This window comes from Gorilla gorilla, chromosome 13 (genome assembly GCF_029281585.2).
Source record: "Gorilla gorilla gorilla isolate KB3781 chromosome 13, NHGRI_mGorGor1-v2.1_pri, whole genome shotgun sequence".
Taxonomy (NCBI): Eukaryota; Metazoa; Chordata; class Mammalia; order Primates; family Hominidae; genus Gorilla; species Gorilla gorilla.
The window spans coordinates 57,798,604-57,817,393 of NC_073237.2; the positions used below are offsets into that span (position 1 = coordinate 57,798,604).

At 43.1% G+C, this 18,790-nt stretch overlaps 1 protein-coding gene across 9 annotated transcripts in view; it reads right to left on the bottom strand.

Annotated features, from left to right (window-relative positions):
• The window catches only part of KDM4C (lysine demethylase 4C), a 420,634-nt gene that overhangs the window by 372,614 nt on the left and 29,230 nt on the right, over positions 1 to 18,790 (bottom strand). For 8 of the 9 annotated variants that reach the window (XM_063696408.1, XM_055350581.2, XM_031014365.3 and 5 more), the window contains exons 2-3: positions 11,982 to 12,142; positions 760 to 935 (exon numbers count right to left, since the gene is read on the bottom strand). In XM_063696408.1, coding sequence (XP_063552478.1) covers positions 760 to 935; positions 11,982 to 12,125 — 320 coding nt within the window. In that variant the 5' untranslated portion in view covers positions 12,126 to 12,142. Of the gene's footprint in view, positions 1 to 759; positions 936 to 11,981; positions 12,143 to 18,790 lie in introns of those variants that run through there. The other variant, XM_063696411.1, reaches the window with a different exon arrangement.

Sequence of the window (18,790 nt, forward strand, 5' to 3'; positions counted from 1 at the left end):
TGGGATAATTTATTTATTTATTTTTATTTATTTTTTTTTTTTGAGACGGAGTTTCACTCTTGTTGCCCAGGCTGGAGTGCAATGGCGTGATCTCAGCTCACTGCAACCTCTGTCTCCCAGATTCAAGCAATTCTCCTGCCTCAGCCTCCTGAGTAGCTGGGATTACAGGCACGTGCCACCACGCATGGTTAATTTTGTAGTTTTAGTGGAGACAAGGTTTCTCCATGTTGATCAGACTGGTCTTGAACTCCCAACCTCAGGTGATCCGCCCACGTCAGCCTCCCAAAGTACTGGGATTACAGGCATGAGCCACCGTGCCTGGCCAATTTGGGATAATTTGTTACACAGCAATAAATAACTAATGCAATGGTGGCCTTTCAAGTCATTCAAGGTTTGCTTTTAAAAGTACTAATCTTCTAATACATATAAATCATTTAAGGCTTAAACATTATCAAACACACACCAAAAAAACTGCCCAAAAACATGAATCGTGTAGAATCGAAAACTCATGGCAACTATAGGATAAGAAGTTCCACGTATAACTACTAGGAATGAGATAATAAAATAAAGAGCAATTTCTTTAAGTCAAATGTTCAGGCAACCACCTAAAGAACAGAAAACAGAAACAGTTCAATGAAGGGTGAAAATTGCATGGGAGACTCCTGCTTTTCATTTATAAGCTCCTCTGTCTACTTTGTTTCTTAACATATTTACATAAATCTTTGAAGGAAACAGAAATAGCAAACTGATTCTACTCACTTGCCACTGTTGGCCAGCTGCCTGAACTCCTTCACAGTCATCGCTTTTTTCTGGATGTTGTACTGAGTGAACAGTCCTGACTGCCCTGTGACCATCTGCTGAATTGGTGCTGGAATGAGCAAATTATCAATGTCATCATAGCACTGTCTTGGCTTCCACTCCTTAGGAGGAATCACCTAAAAATAAAATAATGAAATAAAATATCATCTTGAAAATACTCCAAGTAATTTAGCTTTTAAGTATTCTGATAAACTACAACTGAAGAATTTCTCAGTATCTCTATGACAAATGTGTAAAAAAAAAAAAAGATGAATATTTGCAATAAAGCAATATGATGTTATTCAATAGCAAAATTTATTGAGTACTCACTATCCCAAACACTGTACTTCTATTAAACTCATTTTGAGTAGGTACTATTAACATCTTGATTTTAAAGATAAAATTGAAAGACACACAGAAGTTAAATAATTTGAAGTTAAAATGGCTAAAGACTACTTGAGCTGAAATTCTAATTAAAACAGTTTGAATTCACACTGAGCGATTATGTTAACCTACCTCTCAAAAGATGAAATTGGCAGGGCACAGTGGCTCACACCTGTAATTCCAGCACTTTGGGAGGCCGAGGCAGGCGGATCACCACGTCAGGAGTTCAACACCAACCTGGATAACATGGTGAAACCCCGCCTCTACTAAAAATACAAAAATTAGCCGGGCGTGGTGGCACGCGCCTGCAGTCCCAGCTACTCGGGAGGCTGAGGCAGGAGAATCGCTTGAACCCAGGAGGCAGGGGTTGCAGTGAGCTGAGATCGTGCCACTGCACTCCAGCCTGGGTGACAGAGCGAGACTCTGTCTCAGGAAAAACAAAAAAAGATGAAATTATGTTTACATAAATAATTTCTTCCCCAAAGAAGTTCATCTTTATTGAATATGATCTAAGTACCTATGTGCTGTTTATATTATTATGAGAAAAATAAGTAAATACAGTCAACATTATATTCTTTTTTTTTTTTTTTGAGACAGAGTTTTACTCTGTTACTCGGGCTGGGGAGCAGTGGCACGATCTCAGCTCACTGCAACCTCCGCTTCCCTGGGTTCAAGCGATTCTCCCACCTCAGGCTCCCGAGTAGCCAGGATTACAGGCGCCTGCCACCACGCCCAGCTAATTTTTGTATTTTTAGTAGAGACAGGGTTTCACCATCTTGGCCAGGATGGTCTTGAACTCCTGACCTCATGATCCACCCATCTCGGCCTCCCAAATTGTTAGGATTACAGGCGTGAGCCACCACGCCCGGCCAACATTATATTCTTTATAGACTTCTCACACAATATGGCGATAGCACAGTGGTATGCTAGTAGATCTTTAATAACCAGCTTTCCAGAAAGGTGGAGGAAACCTTGATTTGTAGCTTTTACCTGTTTCCATGGCATAATACTCCCACCATGGCCAATCTGAACCTACCAACGTGACATCACTACATAAGCAGCTGGGAAGAGATGTGCACTATCAACTCTCAAATGCCAGTATAAGGTGCCTTAGCACACCAGTGTTTGCCTGTAGTATTTAAGTACTTAATTATTAAGAGTGAAAAGATCCAGAAAACATTAAGACCAAAAATACATATTGATAGGATTTAAAATTAGAAGGTAACAGCCAGCCGTAGTGGCTCACACCTGTAACCTTAGCACTTTGGGAGGCCGAGATGGGTAAATCACTTGAGGCCAGGAGTTCTAGACCAGCCTAGCCAGTATGGTAAAACCCGATCTCCACTAAAAATACAAAAATGACCCGGGCGTGGTGGCAGGCACCTGTAATCCCAGGTACTCGAGAGGCTGAGGCAGGAGAATCACTTTGAACCCAAGAGGTGGAGGCTGCAGTGAGCCAAGATCACACCACTGCACTCCAGCCTGGGTGACAGTCCGTCTCATAAACAAATAAATTAAATTAAAATAGAATGTACAACGTCATGAAGCAATTCATGATCTATTGCTGGAACTTTTCTTTTTTTTTTTCTTTTTCTTTTTGTTACAGATGGGGTTTCGCCATGTTGCCCAGGCTGGTCTCAAATTCCTGAGCTCAATTGATCTGCCTTGGCCTCCCAAAGTGCTGGAATTACAGGCAATAACCACTGCACCTGGCCACTTTACCACCTTTAGAAGTTTTTTTAATTTTTTTAAAACAAACTTTTTTTTTTTTTTTGAGACAGAGTTTTGCTCTTGTTGCCCAGGCTGGACTCCAATGGCCCAAACTCGGCACACCGCAACCTCCACCTCCCGGGGTCAAGCGATTCTCCTGCCTCAGCCTCCCAAGTAGCTGGGACTACAGGTGCGCACCACCATGCCCAGATAATTTTTGCATTTTTAATAGGACGAGGTTTCACCATGTTGGCCAGGATGGTCTCGATCTCTTGACAGCGTGATCCGACCACCTCTGCCTCCGAAAGTGTTGGGATTACAAGCATGAGCCACCATGCCTGGCCTAAAACAATCTTTTTAAGGTTTTTTATTGAAAAACAGTACACATGTAGAAAATGCATAATCACAAGCACACAGCTCTGTGAATTATTACAAAGCAAACACCAAAAGACCTACTGCCCAGGTGTAAGAGGCAAGATACTGCTGGCATGATACAGGCCCTCCAAGCGCCCTTTTCCAGCCACATCTTCCCTATTGCCCAAGAGGTAACCACAATTATGGTGTTTATGGCAATGACTTCATTGCTGGGCTTTAGTTTTATGCCTCTATATACATACCTATACACCAGTTTTGCAAATGTATAAAAATGTAACCCTACAGTATATATTACTTGAGGTTTATCTTTTATACTTCACTCATATTTTGTGAGATTTAAATATAACGGCCTAAACCAGACACGGTGACTCACTCCTGTAACCCCAGCACTTTGGGAGGCCAAGGTGGACAGATCACCTGAGGTCAGAAGTTTAAGACCAGCTTGGCCAACATGGTGAAACCCCATCTCTACTAAAAATGCAAAAATTAGCCAGGCGTGGTGGTCAATGCCTGTAGTCCAAGCTCCTCCAGAGGCTGAGGCAGGTGAATCGTTGCAGTGAGCTGAGATCACACCACTGCACTACAGCCTGAGTGACAGAGTGAGACTCTGTCTCAAAATAAATAAATAAATAAGCAAATGTAACAGCCTATGTAGCTGAAGTTCTTTGATTTTCATTCCTACTCAGTATTTTGTCTTATAAATATTTATGTATTTATAAACTGATAACCATTGACGGTCATGTGGCTTTTTCTAATTATTGGCTATTGCAAATAATGCTATTAATATTTTTGTACAGATATTCCAGTGCATATATGCACATGGGTCTCTAAAACATCCATGCATACACAGACACTTCTAAGAGTCAAATTACTGACACATAGGATACGTGTAGTTCAAATTTCATAGATATTGCCAACTGTTGCAAAGTGGTTGCACCAATTTGCACTCCCAACTGCAACATACGAGAGTTCCCATTCCTCCACACCTTCATCATCACCTAATACTGTCCATCATTTAACTCTTAGTCTTTCTGTTAAGTGTACAATGGTACTCAAGTGTGAATTTTATTTGTATTTTCCGAATAAATGAAGAAAGAAACCTTTTCATCCATATGTTTACTGACCTTACTGATACTTTTTTTTTTTTTTTTTTTGAGACAAAGTTTCTCTTTTGTTCCCTAGGCTGGAGTGCAATGGTGCGATGTCAGCTCACTGGAACCTCCACCTCCTGGGTTCAAGCAATTCTCCTATCTCAGCCTCCCTAGTGGCTGGGATTACAGGTGCCTGCCACCACGCCCAGCTAATTTTATGTATTTTTGTAGAGACAGGGTTTCACTATGTTGGCCAGGCTGGTCTCAAACTCCTGACCTCAGGTGATCCACCCGCCTCAGCCTCCCAAAGTGCTGAGATTACAGGCATGAGCCACCGCGCCCAGCTCACTGATACTCTCTTTTATAAAGTACTTATTCAAGTCTCTTTATCATTTTACTATTGCATTGTTGGGTTTTTTCTTATTAATGTATAGAAGTCTTTTATATATTCTTTTATATATCCAAGGAGAATACTCTTCGATGTGTATGTGTATATGTAGGCATATACAGAGAGAGAGAGAGAGAGAGAGAGAGAGAGAGAGAGAGCGCACGTCTGCACAAGAGCATGTAAATATATTCTCTTATCCTGTAACTTGCCCTCCAGTCTTTTTTTTTTAAGAGACAAGGTCAGGCTGGGCACGGTGGCTCACGCCTGTAATCCCAGCACTTTGGGAGGCCAAGGCGGGTGGATCACGAGGTCAGGAGATCCAGACTATCCTGGCTAACACAGTGAAACCCCGCCTCTACTAAAAAAAATACAGAAAATTAGCTGGGCATGGTGGCAGGCGCCTGTAGTCCCAGCTACTCTGGAGGCTGAGGCAGGAGGCAGAGCTGCAGTGAGCCAAGATCGCGCCACTGCACTCCAGCCTGGGGACAGAGCGAGACTCCATCTCAAAAAAAAAAAAAAAAAAAAAATTTCCCTACTCAAGGACATAAAAATGGTCTACTTTATAGTCTAAGAGTGTTAAAGTCTTGTCTTTCACATTTAGGTCTACATGTATCTATAACTGTGAAACTCAAGTCAAGCATCATCAGATAAAGAAACTTGGGGTCAGGAGATGAGTAACTTGGCCAGTGCTACATAGCTTATAAGTGAGAGTTGTTAGCTCAAAAAAAATAAAACCGCCTCACAGTGAGCTGTCAATTTTACCTTAATTTTCATTAGCAATATAAGGATACTACATATTTTATATCCTCCAAGGTATGTTTGTTTAAAATGAGAATACTGTCCAGGAATGGTGGCTCACGCCTGTAATCCCAACACTTCAGGAGGCCGAGGCCGGAGGATGACTAGAGCTCAGGAATTCAAGACAAGCCTAGGCAACATGGCGAAAGCTCAGCTCTACAAAAAAATACAATAATTAGCCAGGTGTGGTGGCACACGCCTATAGTCCTAGCTACTCGGGAGGCTGAGGTGGGGCGACTGCTTGAGCCTGGGAGGACAAGGCTGCAGTGAGCCAAGATCACACCACTGCGCTCCAGCCTGGGTGACAGAGCAAGACCCTGTCTCAAAAGAACTAAATAAAAATAAATTAAAAAATAAAATAAAATAGATACATAAATATTCATAGTATACGTTACTGAAATCACACCCTCATTATTTTATTTGACTTTTTTGTTTGTTTGTTTGTTTTTTGAGACAGGGACTCTGTTGCCCAGGCTTGAGTATAGTGGCATGATCGCAGCTCACAGCAGCCTGGACCTCTCAGGCTCAAGAAATCCTCCCACCTCAGCCTCCCAAGCAGCTAGGACTACAGGCACATGCTCCTACGCTCAGTTAATTTTTTGTTTGTTTGTTTGTTTGCTTTTTGAGATGGAGTCTCACTGTTGCCCAGGCTAGAGTGCAGTGGAGTAATCTCGGCTCACTGCAACCTCAGCCTCTCAGGTTCAAGTGATTCTCGTGTCCCAGCCTCCCAAGGAGCTGGGATTACAAATGTGCACCACCACACCCGACTAATTTTTGTATTTTTAGTAGAGACAGCATTTCACCATTTGGCCAGGCTGGTCTCAAACTCCTGGCCTCAAGTGATCCACCCACCTCAGCCTTCCAAAGTGCTGGGATTACAGGCGTGAGTCACTGTGCCTGGCCTTTTTTATTTATTTATTTTTTTTTTTTAAAAGATGTGGTCTCGCTATGTTGCCAGGGCTGGTCTCGAACTCATGGGCTCAAGCAATCCTCCCACCTTGGCCTCCCAAAGTGCTGGGATTACAGGCGTGAGCCACCATGCCCAGCCACACTCAATATTTGAAAAGAATATGAACAATCAGACTATATGAATATGAATAACCTTACTACATTCATATGAATATGAATAACCTTACTATTTTGATGACATATTGAAAGGGGAGGGGCACTATATTTAAGAATGTTATAAAAACTAACTTTTTTCCTCAGAAATAAGCCAGAATAATAAAAAAAGGAACATAGATTTATTCAGGCTCTTCATTAGCAATAAAGATATCCACAATCAAAATTAATATTATGTGTAGAATTAAATGTTTTTGTTTTGTAAAAAAAAAAAAGAAAGAAAAGGAAGTTGCTTGCCTATAAAATATTTTGCAGCAATTTTCTAAAGACAGAGAAGCAAGGCACACAATAAACTTACAAAAATCCAAATATTACCTTGTGCTTTTTGTGTACAAGTTCATTTAAATTAAAGAGTTCGAATGGAATATATTTTCAGAAGTTCAGCTCCATAACAAAAATCTTATTTTAACTATAATTTGAAATCCTAAGACATCAGATTTTCTTGCATAGGGAAACACAACATACTGAGGTCTTTAAAAGATTCCAAAGTTAAATCTTTATGTTTAGTGAATCTAAATGAGGGAAAGCCATTCCTCCTGAAGTTCACCTTCCTGATTATATCAAAACAGAATATACCTTCTTTTATCAACAACCCCACAAACCCAGCCTGGCCCCTATTCCCTGTGGGAAACTTTCGGCTAAAATGTGCATTTGCACTACTTGCCTTGAAATAAATTGCAATTTCTACCATCTACCTAGTGAGCAAGGAGAAGGAAGAGAAAGAGTGGTGCTTCTTACAATCTTTCTTCACCTTGTGAGCAAAGATAGCTATTTGCACTCTCTAGGCTGTTCATAAAACTACACGATGTGCCTAAGCTACAGTCCAGGACAATCTATGTTCAGATTTCTGTTGGGGACCAATTTCACCCACTTCATATATAAAAAAAGTTCATCATAATCTCCTTCCACAAAAACAGTACAAGTTTTACATGTGAAGAGACTGCCACTCTTTTCACTTTCCCAACCTGACCATCAACTTTGTAGACAAAGTGTCAAATCTTCCACTCAAAAAAAAATGTTAAATTTAAAGCATGAATCTAAAAAATGGGAAAGAGAAAAACCAAGACAGACTGTCATCTGAAGCTAAAGTCACTACTGTTGCACTTACTCAACCAATTTCTTCAAATCATAAATTAAGACCAATTCATTAAATCTTGGCAATAGTGGATTAACGGGCCAGGCACAGTGGCTCATGCCTGTAATCCCAGCACTTTGGGAGGCCAAGGTGGGAGAAGCACTTGAGCTCAGGAGTTCAAGACCACTCTGGGTAACACAGCAGACCCCATCTCTACAAAAAATAAAAAATAAAAAAAATTACCCAGGCGTGGGTAGTCCCAGCTACTTGGGAGGCTGAGTCCCAGCTACTTGGGAGGCTACTTGCTTGAGCCTGGGAGGTCAAGGCTGCAATGAGCCACGATCACACCACCCAGCCTAATAGGGCAAGACCCTGTCTCAAAAAAAAAAAAATAGTGCATTAACAAAGAACATCATGGGTGGCTCGGTTCCCCAGGACTAGCCCCCAAAGCAAACCAGCTTCATTAATGCAGTCTTGACTTTTATAATATGATTTGATTCGGTACAGTTTTATACATATGCTACTACTGCAACTTCCAGAACAAGAGGGAAAGTAAGTAAAACTGAGCTTATGTGACTTGACGTCAAAGATGGCAAAAATGATTTGAAACAGTTCGTTGTATTCCTAATAATGAGTAATAGGAAATTATCACAGGATTGAGTAAATTAATGTCTCCAACTTTGTCAATGAGTCTCAATTTTAAAAATGAGGCATGGCTGGACTCAGGTGTGTTTTGTAATCATAGTTCTCATTAACTTTATTCAGTTACATAATGCAGACAGCGACGCAGGTGTGCTCTGTGTGCGTGCAGCTCCCTTGTGAGGGTAGCTGCTGTTTCCTCTTCTAAAGTTACTGAACGTGCCACCCTACCTCACAGGACACTCTACTAATCTCAGTGGAACACAGTACATGTTTTCCAGAAACAAAAGTGGGAGAGAACAGAACAAAGGGCTGCATTCAGAGCCCAGAGAAGAGATGGTAATCCCCAACCTCTGCCCTCCACCTCCCGGATTCAAGTGATTCTCCTGGCTCAGCCTCCCAATTAGCTGGGGCTACAGGCGCCCACCTCCAAGCCCGGCTAAAATTTGTATTTTTGGTAGAGACGGGGTTTCACCATGTTGGCCAGGCTGGTCTCGAACTCCTGACCTCAAGTGATCCACCCGCCTCGGCCTCCCAAAGTGCTGGGATTGCAGGCGTGAGCCCCACACCCGGCCCAAATGAGATTTTTTTTTGATGAGCTAACCCAATAAAGAAGTTAAACTAAGGATAGCTCATCTGAGAAAGTCATTACGAAGCTTTAGTTTCTGTTTGTTTTCTCTTTATCTTGTTTCCTCTCTCTCTCACCCACCCCTAATTAATTTTCACTCAACTTAATATTCCCAAATTTTAAAACTTTTCTAGGAAGGGTCCAGGGGCAGTGGCTGATGCTTATAATTCCAGCAATTTGGGAGGCCAAAGCGGGCAGACCACTTGAGTCCTGGTGTTCGAGACCAGCCTAGGCAACATGGTGAAACCTTGGCTCTACAAAAAATACAAAAATTAGCCGGGCATGGTGCTGCATACCTGTAATCCCAGCTAATTGCGGGGCTGAGGGAGGGGGATCGCTTGAACCTGGAAGGTCCAGACTGCAGTGAGCCAATATCATGCCACTGCACTCCAGCTTGGGTGACAAAATGAGACACTGTCTCAAAAAAAAAGAAAAAAAAAAATTTTCTAGGAAGGGCATGAACTTTAACAAGATACATGTCCGGGCACGGTGGCTCGTGCCTATAATCCCAGCACTTTGGGAGGCCAAGGAAGGCAGATCATTTGAGGTCAGGAGTTTGAGACCAGCCTAGCCAACATGGTGAAACCCTGTCTCTACTAAAAACACAAAAATTATCCAGGCATGGTGGTACATGCCTGTAATCCCAGCTATTCAGGAGGCTGAGGCAGGAGAATAGCTTGAAACCAGGAGGCAGAGGTTGCAGTGAGCTGAGATCGTGCCTCTGCACTCCTGCCTGGGCAACAGAGCGAGACTCCCGTCTCAAAAAGAAACAACAACAAAAAATATATATATATACAACCTAATTACAGGCCTCAGGGTACAGATACCAGAAACAGTAAAGTAGTGGGTTACAAGTAGCATCAGGTCCATTTGCAGGAGGAGTTGAACACCAATCCCAATAGTTCTGGAAGTTCTCTCCTCAACTATCTTCTGTTTTCCATGCTATCTGACCTCCATAGCTGGGGATTTCAAGGAGAACCCTTTACATAAGTGCAACTGAGTGGTTCGGCCTGGCAGCAGGCTCTGTCAGGACTCAGGGATTTATGCAGTGATATTGACAAGTCTACAGAAACCCAGATTATAAATTTAACATTTAGAACAATAATAAATTGAAATAAGTGCAATGAAATATATTCTTCCATGGGAAATTTTTTAATTAAAAAAGACTTACATTATAGAAGGGACACATAAACCATCTCAAGTTGGATGATGAATTATATCATATAGTGGATCTCTCTTTCAAAGATCTTACTTTGGACTTATGCATCCAAATGTGCACTGAGTCCTCAGCACCTCACTGACCACCCCTATGACTCGGGGCATGTCACTTATACCCACAAGGCTTAAGTCCCTACCATTTTTTTTTTAAGAATATTATCTGGCACCCGTAAGAATAAGATAAGATGATATTTTCAAACATATCCAGACCAAAGACAACTTCTCCCATCTTCACTGGTCTGGGTCACCATTGGCTCCTCACTAGATAAATATAACTATCCCAGACAAGGTGCTTTATTTGTGCTCTGCCCCCACAACACCAATTCATTCTTCATGTAGGAGCCAGTGTGATCTTTTCAAAATAATGTCCCAAAAATAGCAAAAGAAAGAAATAAACAGCCACCATATCTTCCTCTCCCACTTTAAGCCTGTCAGTGCTTCCCTCTACACTTAAAATCCCAAATGCCTTACCATAGCCAGACAAGTCCACTGACCACCTTCCTATTCCTCCCAGCCACAAAGTACAGGTCAGCCTCCAGGCCGCTGGACTTGCTATTCTTTCTGTCCCCATATCTTGAAAAGACTGGTTTATTATTTATCCTTTGGATCTGTGCTTAAATGTCCTTATTTCATCATTCTAAGATGCTACAACTAGAATGTAAGCTCCATGGGGGCAGGAACATTGTCTGTTCTGCTCCCCCACATCCCTACCTCTAGCACCTGGCATAGTGTCTGGCACATAGCAGGCAATCTCCACATTTGTTGAACAAATAACCAGAAAGAAAAGAGAATAGGCAAATGTAGAGAGAGAATAAGTCAGTTTGTGGTTGCCTATGGGCTGGGGGTGATAGCAGGGAATGGGGAATGACTGCTTAATGCATATGAAGTTTCTTTGGGGGATGATGAAAATGTTACAGAATTCTATAGAGGTAATGATTGCACAATTCTGTGAATATACTCAAAATCACTGAATTGCACACTTTAAATGGATGCATTATACAATATTATTATATGATAAAATATATCAATAATTGTTATATTAAAATAAAAGAGGCCGGGCACACTGGCTCACGCCTTTAATCCCCGCACTTTGGGAAGCCGAGGCGGATGGATCACCTGAGGTCAGGAGTTCAAGACCAGCCTGGCCAACATGGTCAAACCCCGTCTCAACTAAAAATACAAAAAAATTAGCGGGGCATGGTGGTGGGTGCCTGTAATCCCAGCTACTTCGGGAGGCTGAGGCAGGAGAATCACTGGAACCCGGGAGGTGGAGATTGCAGTGAGCCGAGATCACGCCATTGCACTCCAGCCTGGGCAACAAGAGCAAAACTCTGTCTCGAAAAAAAAAAAAGAAAGAAAAGAAAAAAACATAGAAGGAAAGAAAAAGGATAGGAGAGAGAAATTGTGGTTAACCTTCAGGTTAATAATTGTTGTCTACAAAAAAACTGACAAAAACTATGAATACTCTCACACCTCTGAAACCCATACATGGATCTCCTTGGTTTCCATCAGCCACCCTTGGCTGGTTTTGATTTTTTTTTTAAGCCTTAGAAGACAACCTAGTATGAATAGTTATACTTGAAGAAAAATAAGACAATTACTATTTGAAGAAATCAAATGTTTCACATGGATTAACAAGAACAAAGATTTTGCAAATTTCTTCCTTCAGAAACAATGTCCCACATCGTGAAAACTAAGAACATAAATTAAAGGCCAAGTGATTGTTTTCCATTTAAAGCATCGAAGGATAATCACCTTTGCAAGACCCGCGCGATGGGCTCCTTTAGACTCCATGTATGCAAGGTATTTGTTGAACTCCCGGAACTCCTCCATGGAGGGTCTGAAGGTCATTATCTTACAGCTGGGGTTCAGAGGACTTTCCACCTCAGCCACCTCCATGATGGCTAGGGCAATGTCTGGAGAGAAGACAGTAGGGTCAACAGAACTGAATTATTATGTGCTTTAGGTCATTTTTAACAAATAGTATGTCAGCTCCCCCAGCAGGAACCCTTCTCTTTCAGTCACTTCCCATTCCCTTCTACCAGTCTCAGGGAGACTCCCTCATCTCTGCCTGAACCCCTGAACAAACAAGGGCCTCTAGTCATTCCTCTTGCCAAGTTCCCTATGCCTGGTAGAGAACCACTGATCTGACTGTACTGTTAGCCTCCTCAAAACCCTTCCAAGTAAAAATAAATTTTCTAGGCCGGGTGCGGTGGCTCACGCCTGTAATCTCAGCATTTTGGGGGGCCAAGACGGGCAGATCACGAGGTCAGGAGTTCAAGACCAGACTAGCCAACATGGTGAATGAAACCCCACCTCTACTAAAAATACAAAACTTAGCCGGTTGTGGTGGTGCATGCCTGCAATCCCAGTTACTCAGGAGGCTGAGGCAGCAAAATTGCTTGAACCTGGGAGGCTGAAGTTGCAGTGAGCCAAGATCTCACCACTGCACTCCAGCCTGGGTGACAGGGTGAGACTCTGGTCTGAGCGACAGAGTGAGACTCCGTCTCAAAAAATAAATAAATAAAAAATAAATAAATAGTTTTGTTTTTTTTTTGAGACAGTCTCGCTATATTGCCTAGGCAGGAGTGCAGTGGGACAATCTCGGCTCACTGCAACCTCCACCTCCCAGGTTCAAGCGATTTTCCTGCCTCAGCCTCCCCAGTAGCTGGGATTACAGGCACCCGCCACCATGCCGGGCTACCTTTTTTGTATTTTTAGTAGAGATGGAGTTTCACCATGTTAGCCAGGCTGATCTCGAACTCCTGACCTCAGCCAATCCGCCAGCCTCTGCCTCCCAAAGTGCTGGGATTTACAGATGTGAGCTACCGAGCCCTGACGTAAAAATAAATTTTCTTTTTCTCTTTTTCTCTTTTTCTTTTTGAGACGGAGTTTCACTCCTGTTGCCCAGGCTGGAGTGAAATGGTGCAATCTCGGCACACCACAGCCTCGACCTCCCGGGTTCCAGTGATTGTCCTGCCTCAGCCTCCCAAGTAGCTCAGATTACAGGCATGGGCCACCACACCCAGGTAATTTTGTATTTTTAGTAAAAATGGGGTTTCTCCATGTTGGTCAGGCTGGTCTCGAACTCCCGACCTCAGGTGATCCACCCGCCTTGGCCTCCCAAAGTGCTGGGATTACAGGCATGAGCCACTGTGTCTGGCCATAAAAATGAATTTTCTAACCTTGCAAGTTTACAAAAGATGTTGCTTCTATCTACCAGTTCTGAAACAGACTCTCACTCACATACGTACCTGTACAAGGGCCTAGTCTAGGCTGAGTAGAGAATGTTAAAAATCGTTAGAGTTTACTCAGGTGTGCTTATAGATTGTCATATCATGCTTTCCTACAGTAATTAACAAGCCATCCATTCAGCAAAATCGCCAGGCACCAGGCAAAACACAGAAAAGAATGAGGATGGAGACAGAAAGGGATGAGGTCTGTCTTCACCTTCCAAGCTGTCTAGAGGCTGAACAAACTTCAATACAAAAATGTACACAAGGGCTGGGAGTGATAGGTCACACCTGTAATCCCAGCACTTTGGAGGCGGGCATATCACTTGAGGCCAGGAGTTCAAGACCACCCCGGGCAACATGGTAAAACACCGTCTCTACTAAAAATATAAAAAATTAGCCGGGCGTGGTGGCACACGCCTGTAGTCCCAGCTACTAGGGAGACTGAGGCAGGAAAATCACTTGAACCTGGCAGGTGGAAGTTGCAGTAAGCCGAGATCATGCCACTGCACTCCAGCCTGGGTGATGGAGTGACACAGGAAGAAGTAACTAACTCCACCTGGGTTAATGAGCAATCATTTTCCCAGAAAGGGGGAGAGTTAAGTCTTATAAGAAGGTATGGGAGTTGGCCAGACAAGAGAAAGGGCACTCTAGGCAGCAGAAATATCTGGAAGTACCACTGGAACGGACAGGAGTTTAATAATGTGTCTGGAGCATAGAAAGGAAAGACTATAGGAGATCAAAGTAGGAAAGTAGGCAGGTTTTACTATGAAAACACAGGCTTAATCTTGCTGTCAATAAACAGGATGATTCCTTCAGCAAACATTTATTGAGCACCTATCATGAGACAGGCACACAGAATGCAAAGGTAAGTAAGAAGCACTAAAGTGGCTGCCTCAGGAAGGAGTCCCACCCCAACCTTCTTCTAAATCCATTAGGACCTGGCATCTGACAGCACAAACAACAAATCCTCCTGGAAAAAAGTTTTCCTCTTTTTTTTTTTTTTTTTTTTTTTGCTGAATTTAATCTGCCTGACAGAAAAATTAGAAATGAGGGATGGGGCAGATAAAAGGGTGAAACGTTATGAGATAGTAACAGGTTAAAACAGAGCAGGGCTGGCCAGGGCTAGGGCTCATGCCTATAATCCCCGCACTCTGGGAGGCCTAGGCGGGCGGATCAGTTGAGGTCAGGAGATGGAGACCATCCTGGCTAACACGGTGAAACCCCATCTCTACTAAAAAATACAAAAAAAAAAATTAGCCAGGTGTGGTGGCAGGCACCTGTAGTCCAAGCTACTCAGGAGGCTGAGGCAGGAGAATGGCATGAATCCAGCAGGCGGAGCTTGCAGTGAGTGAGCCTAGATCACGCCACTGCACTCCAGCCTGTGCGACAAAGCGAGACTCCATCTCAAAAACAAAAACAAAAAAACAAAAAAAACAGAGCAGGGCTACAGATAGTGATGTAGTCATTATTTGTTTAAAGAAAGTTTGGCCGGGTGCAGTGGCTCACGCCTGTAATCCCAGCACTTCAGGAGGCCAAGGCGGGAGGATCACACCAACACACCTGGGAAATTTTTGTATTTTTAGGGATGGGTTTCGCCATGTTGGCCAGGCTGATCTCAAACTCCTGACCTCAGGCGATCCCACCCGCCTCGGCCTCCCAAAGTGCTGGGATTACAGGCGTGAGCCACTGCACCCAGCCTAGAAAGTTTAAATGAGCATCTATCTCACAATGTACACATGAGGAAGTAGGAGATACATAAAATTTAAACCTCACCACCCTTTAGGAACTTACAATCCAAAGGAGAAAATAATCTGCACAAACATATATTAACACATGGTAGAAAATATTCTGAATTCTCCCTGCCTCAGGGAGGGGGCTTGCAACAGGGAAAAACCTTCCAGGCTACATTCCTACATGCCTCTGTTCACGTGTAGACAGGTACACACCCCCAAATTCATGGGCTTCAGGATAGCAGCCTCACTCTATATAGTAAACACACAGTCCTTTAGAAGCATCTGGATCTGGTCCAGGCACGGTGGCTCACATCTGTAATCCCAGCACTTTGAGAGGTCGAGGCAGGCAGATCACTTGAGTCCAGGAGTTGGAGATCAGCCTGGGCAACATGGCGAAACCCCGTCTCTAAAAAAAATACAAAAATTTGCTGGGCGTGGCCGGGCGCAGTGGCTCACGCCTGTAATCCCAACACTTTGGGAGGCTGAGGTGGGTGGATCACCTGAGGTTAGGAGTTGGAGACAGCCTGACCAACATGGAGAAACCCCATCTCTACTAAAAATACAAAAATTAGCCAGGCGTGGTGGCACATGCCTATAAGCCGAGCTATTCGGGAGGCTGAGGGAATCGCTTGAACCCAGGAGGCGGAGGTTGCAGTGAGCTGATATCACGCCATTGCACTCCAGCCTGGGCAACAAGAGCAAAACGCCATCTCAAAAAAAAAAAAAAAAAATTAGCCAGGCATGGTGGTGGGCGCCTATAGTCCCAGCTACTCAGAGGCTGAGACGGGAGGACTGCTTTACCACCCTGGGGGGCAGAGGGTGCAGTGAGCCAAGACTGTGCCACTGCACTCCCACTCCAGCCTGGGTGAAAGAGTGGGACCCTGTTTCAAAAAAAAAAAAAAAATCTGGATCTGGCCCTCATCTAACTACTATGGCCTCGTCCATCATCACTGTCTGCACTGTACTTTACACTCCAACAATACTCACTGACTTGTGCTTCTGTAAACAAGCAAAGCTTTCTGTGTTTCTGCACAGTATTCCTTCCCCTCACAGCAGCCTCTGCCTGCTTCCTCACCTGACAAACTCCTGCACACCCCTGAGATTCCTAATACTCTGGAACAGCCCTGCCTGACCCATCACTGTGTTCCCAACTCCCCCTCTGCATTCATTATAGCAGTTGCCTGTCCCAACTGCTGGCACTTCCAACCACCCACTGAGCCATCAGCTCCTCCAGGGAAATGCCGGCTCGCCACCTCTTTAAGTCCTAGCATACAGTCTGGCACCCCAGCCTGGCTCACAGTATCTGCTGCAATAATTATTTGCCAGCTGAATGAAGGAGTAAGTGCCAAATTGTTAACATATTTACATAATGATACCAAATTCAGGAAAAGGAAAGCATTAGTACCAAATACAGAAAAGTTACTTAGAAAACAGATTCACTTGCATGACTGGTAAAGAATAATGCAACAGAAAAATCTGGGCAGTGAGAACAGGGTAGAAGCCCACAGATCACCTTTGTAGAAACATTTGGTACACAGAAGGCAGTGTTCATCTTCGACAGGCTAAAGAACAAGGGTGGCCCGAGCATTTCTCTAGGCAGAGGAAAAAGCCACTAGGAAAATGGAAATCATTGAGTCATTCAACAAATAGTTATTGAATGCCTAACTGCTGGGCAGTCATTCACCAGGGAACAAAGTCCTGACACTAATGGAATGAAACAGACAATAAAAAGTACATGCTATGAAGAAGAACCAAGGGTAAGGGGATAGACTGCAAAGGGGAGGGGTGGCTATTTTATACAGGGTAGGCAAGGGAAGGTACTTCGGAGGAACAAAGGGCTGACGGAGGGAACTAATCATACAGATACCTGGAAGAAGAACATTTTAGGCTGAAGTAACAACAAGGAAAGAGACTATCAGACTCTTCAAGGAACAGCAAAGAGATGCGTGTGGCTGGAACTCAGTAAGCAAGGAAGAGAATGGTGAGAAATGAAACTGGGGAGAAAAGGAGTTTGGCATTTACTCTGCATGAGATGGGAACTGATCCTGGGGTTCCTCCCCTTCTTAGTTATCCAGTTCTTGGTACTCAACATCCATTCCCCTTTAAGGAGATAATGGCTGTCTCTAAGGAAACTTTTCTGGACCATCTGAAGCAGAGAAATGAGCTGGCTCACATATTGTAAATCACATTCTGGCTCTTGTGTCAAAAAGGACAAGGCTGGAAGCAGGGAGGTCAACAAGGAGGCAATTTACACTAACCCAGGCAAGTTAAGACGGTAGCTTGGACCATGATGGGCAGAGGGAAATGGTCAGATTGTAGATTGCAAATACATTCTGAACAAAATTTCTTGACAGAAGTAAGAGAAATAGGAATCAAGATTTCTGGTCTAAGCAACAGAAAAATGGCTCTGGGCCTGGGCGTGGTGGCTCACGCCTGTAATCCCAGCACCTTGGGAGGCCTAGGCAGGCAGATGACCTGAGGTCAGGAATTTGAGACCAGCCTGGCCAACATGGCAAAACCCTGTCTCTACTAAAAATACAAAAATTAGCCGGGTGTGGTGGTGCGTGCCTGTGATCCGAGCTACTAGGGAGGCTGAGGCACAAGACTCACTTGAACCCCGGAGGCGGAGGTTGCAGTGAGCCAAGACGGTGCCACTGCACTCTAGCCTGGGCAACAGATAAAGACTCCGTCTCAAAAAACAAACAAATGAAAAATGGCTCTGACAAGAAATTGAGGCACAGAGATTGTTAAGACATGCAGCAAATTAGTGGCTACTAGAATTAAACCTAGCCCTTGACCTAGTTTGCTAACTGGTCTAGGAAATATACTCTGCCAGTTTCTAGCATCACTACTCCCTTGATTACACAAAACTATTTCTACCTACAAATCAGATATATAGATTAAAGACCTAGGTGTCTTAGGTTTTAGACCTTTTTCAATCTTGGAAGTTAATATAGGATAATCATAAAATTTTAAATATGTTAAATAATCTAAAAAGTTAACTTTCACTACACCACCCAGATCTTTGCCAATATGATAGGCAAAAAAGTATGGTTAAGTTTCATTTATTTGATTCTTAGTGACAGTGATCATTTTTGAACACACACAGCCATTTTCATTTCTTTTTCTGGGAGGTGCCTACTTACATTCATTACATTTAAAAGGTATTTATATTAATAAATGTTCCGTTCCTTGAGTTCTTCCTAATCCATATTTATCATTACTAAACTTAATCATGCTACAATTAAATCCCCAGTCCCTCTTGTTTCTCTTTTACCTTTATTTTTCTGAACCAAGAAGAAACAGAAGTTTAAAATGTTCTTCCAGTAATGTTTCCAAGTCACAGGAAGATAGGTATATCTTAAAACAAGCACCACTATGATTTTTAGCTGAAGGTGATAATCATTTTTTTAAATGCTACCCTTCTTTTGACTGAGTCCCCAAAGTGAATGACAATACTATCTCTGAAGGCAACTGTTATCTTGCTTCCACAGAGCTGGTCTTCAATGTTTCTGAGACCACCTACAGCAAAAACGATATTTATAGCAAGTACCCTAAGAATTTTTTTAATAAGCTAAAGACCTTTCCATTGAAT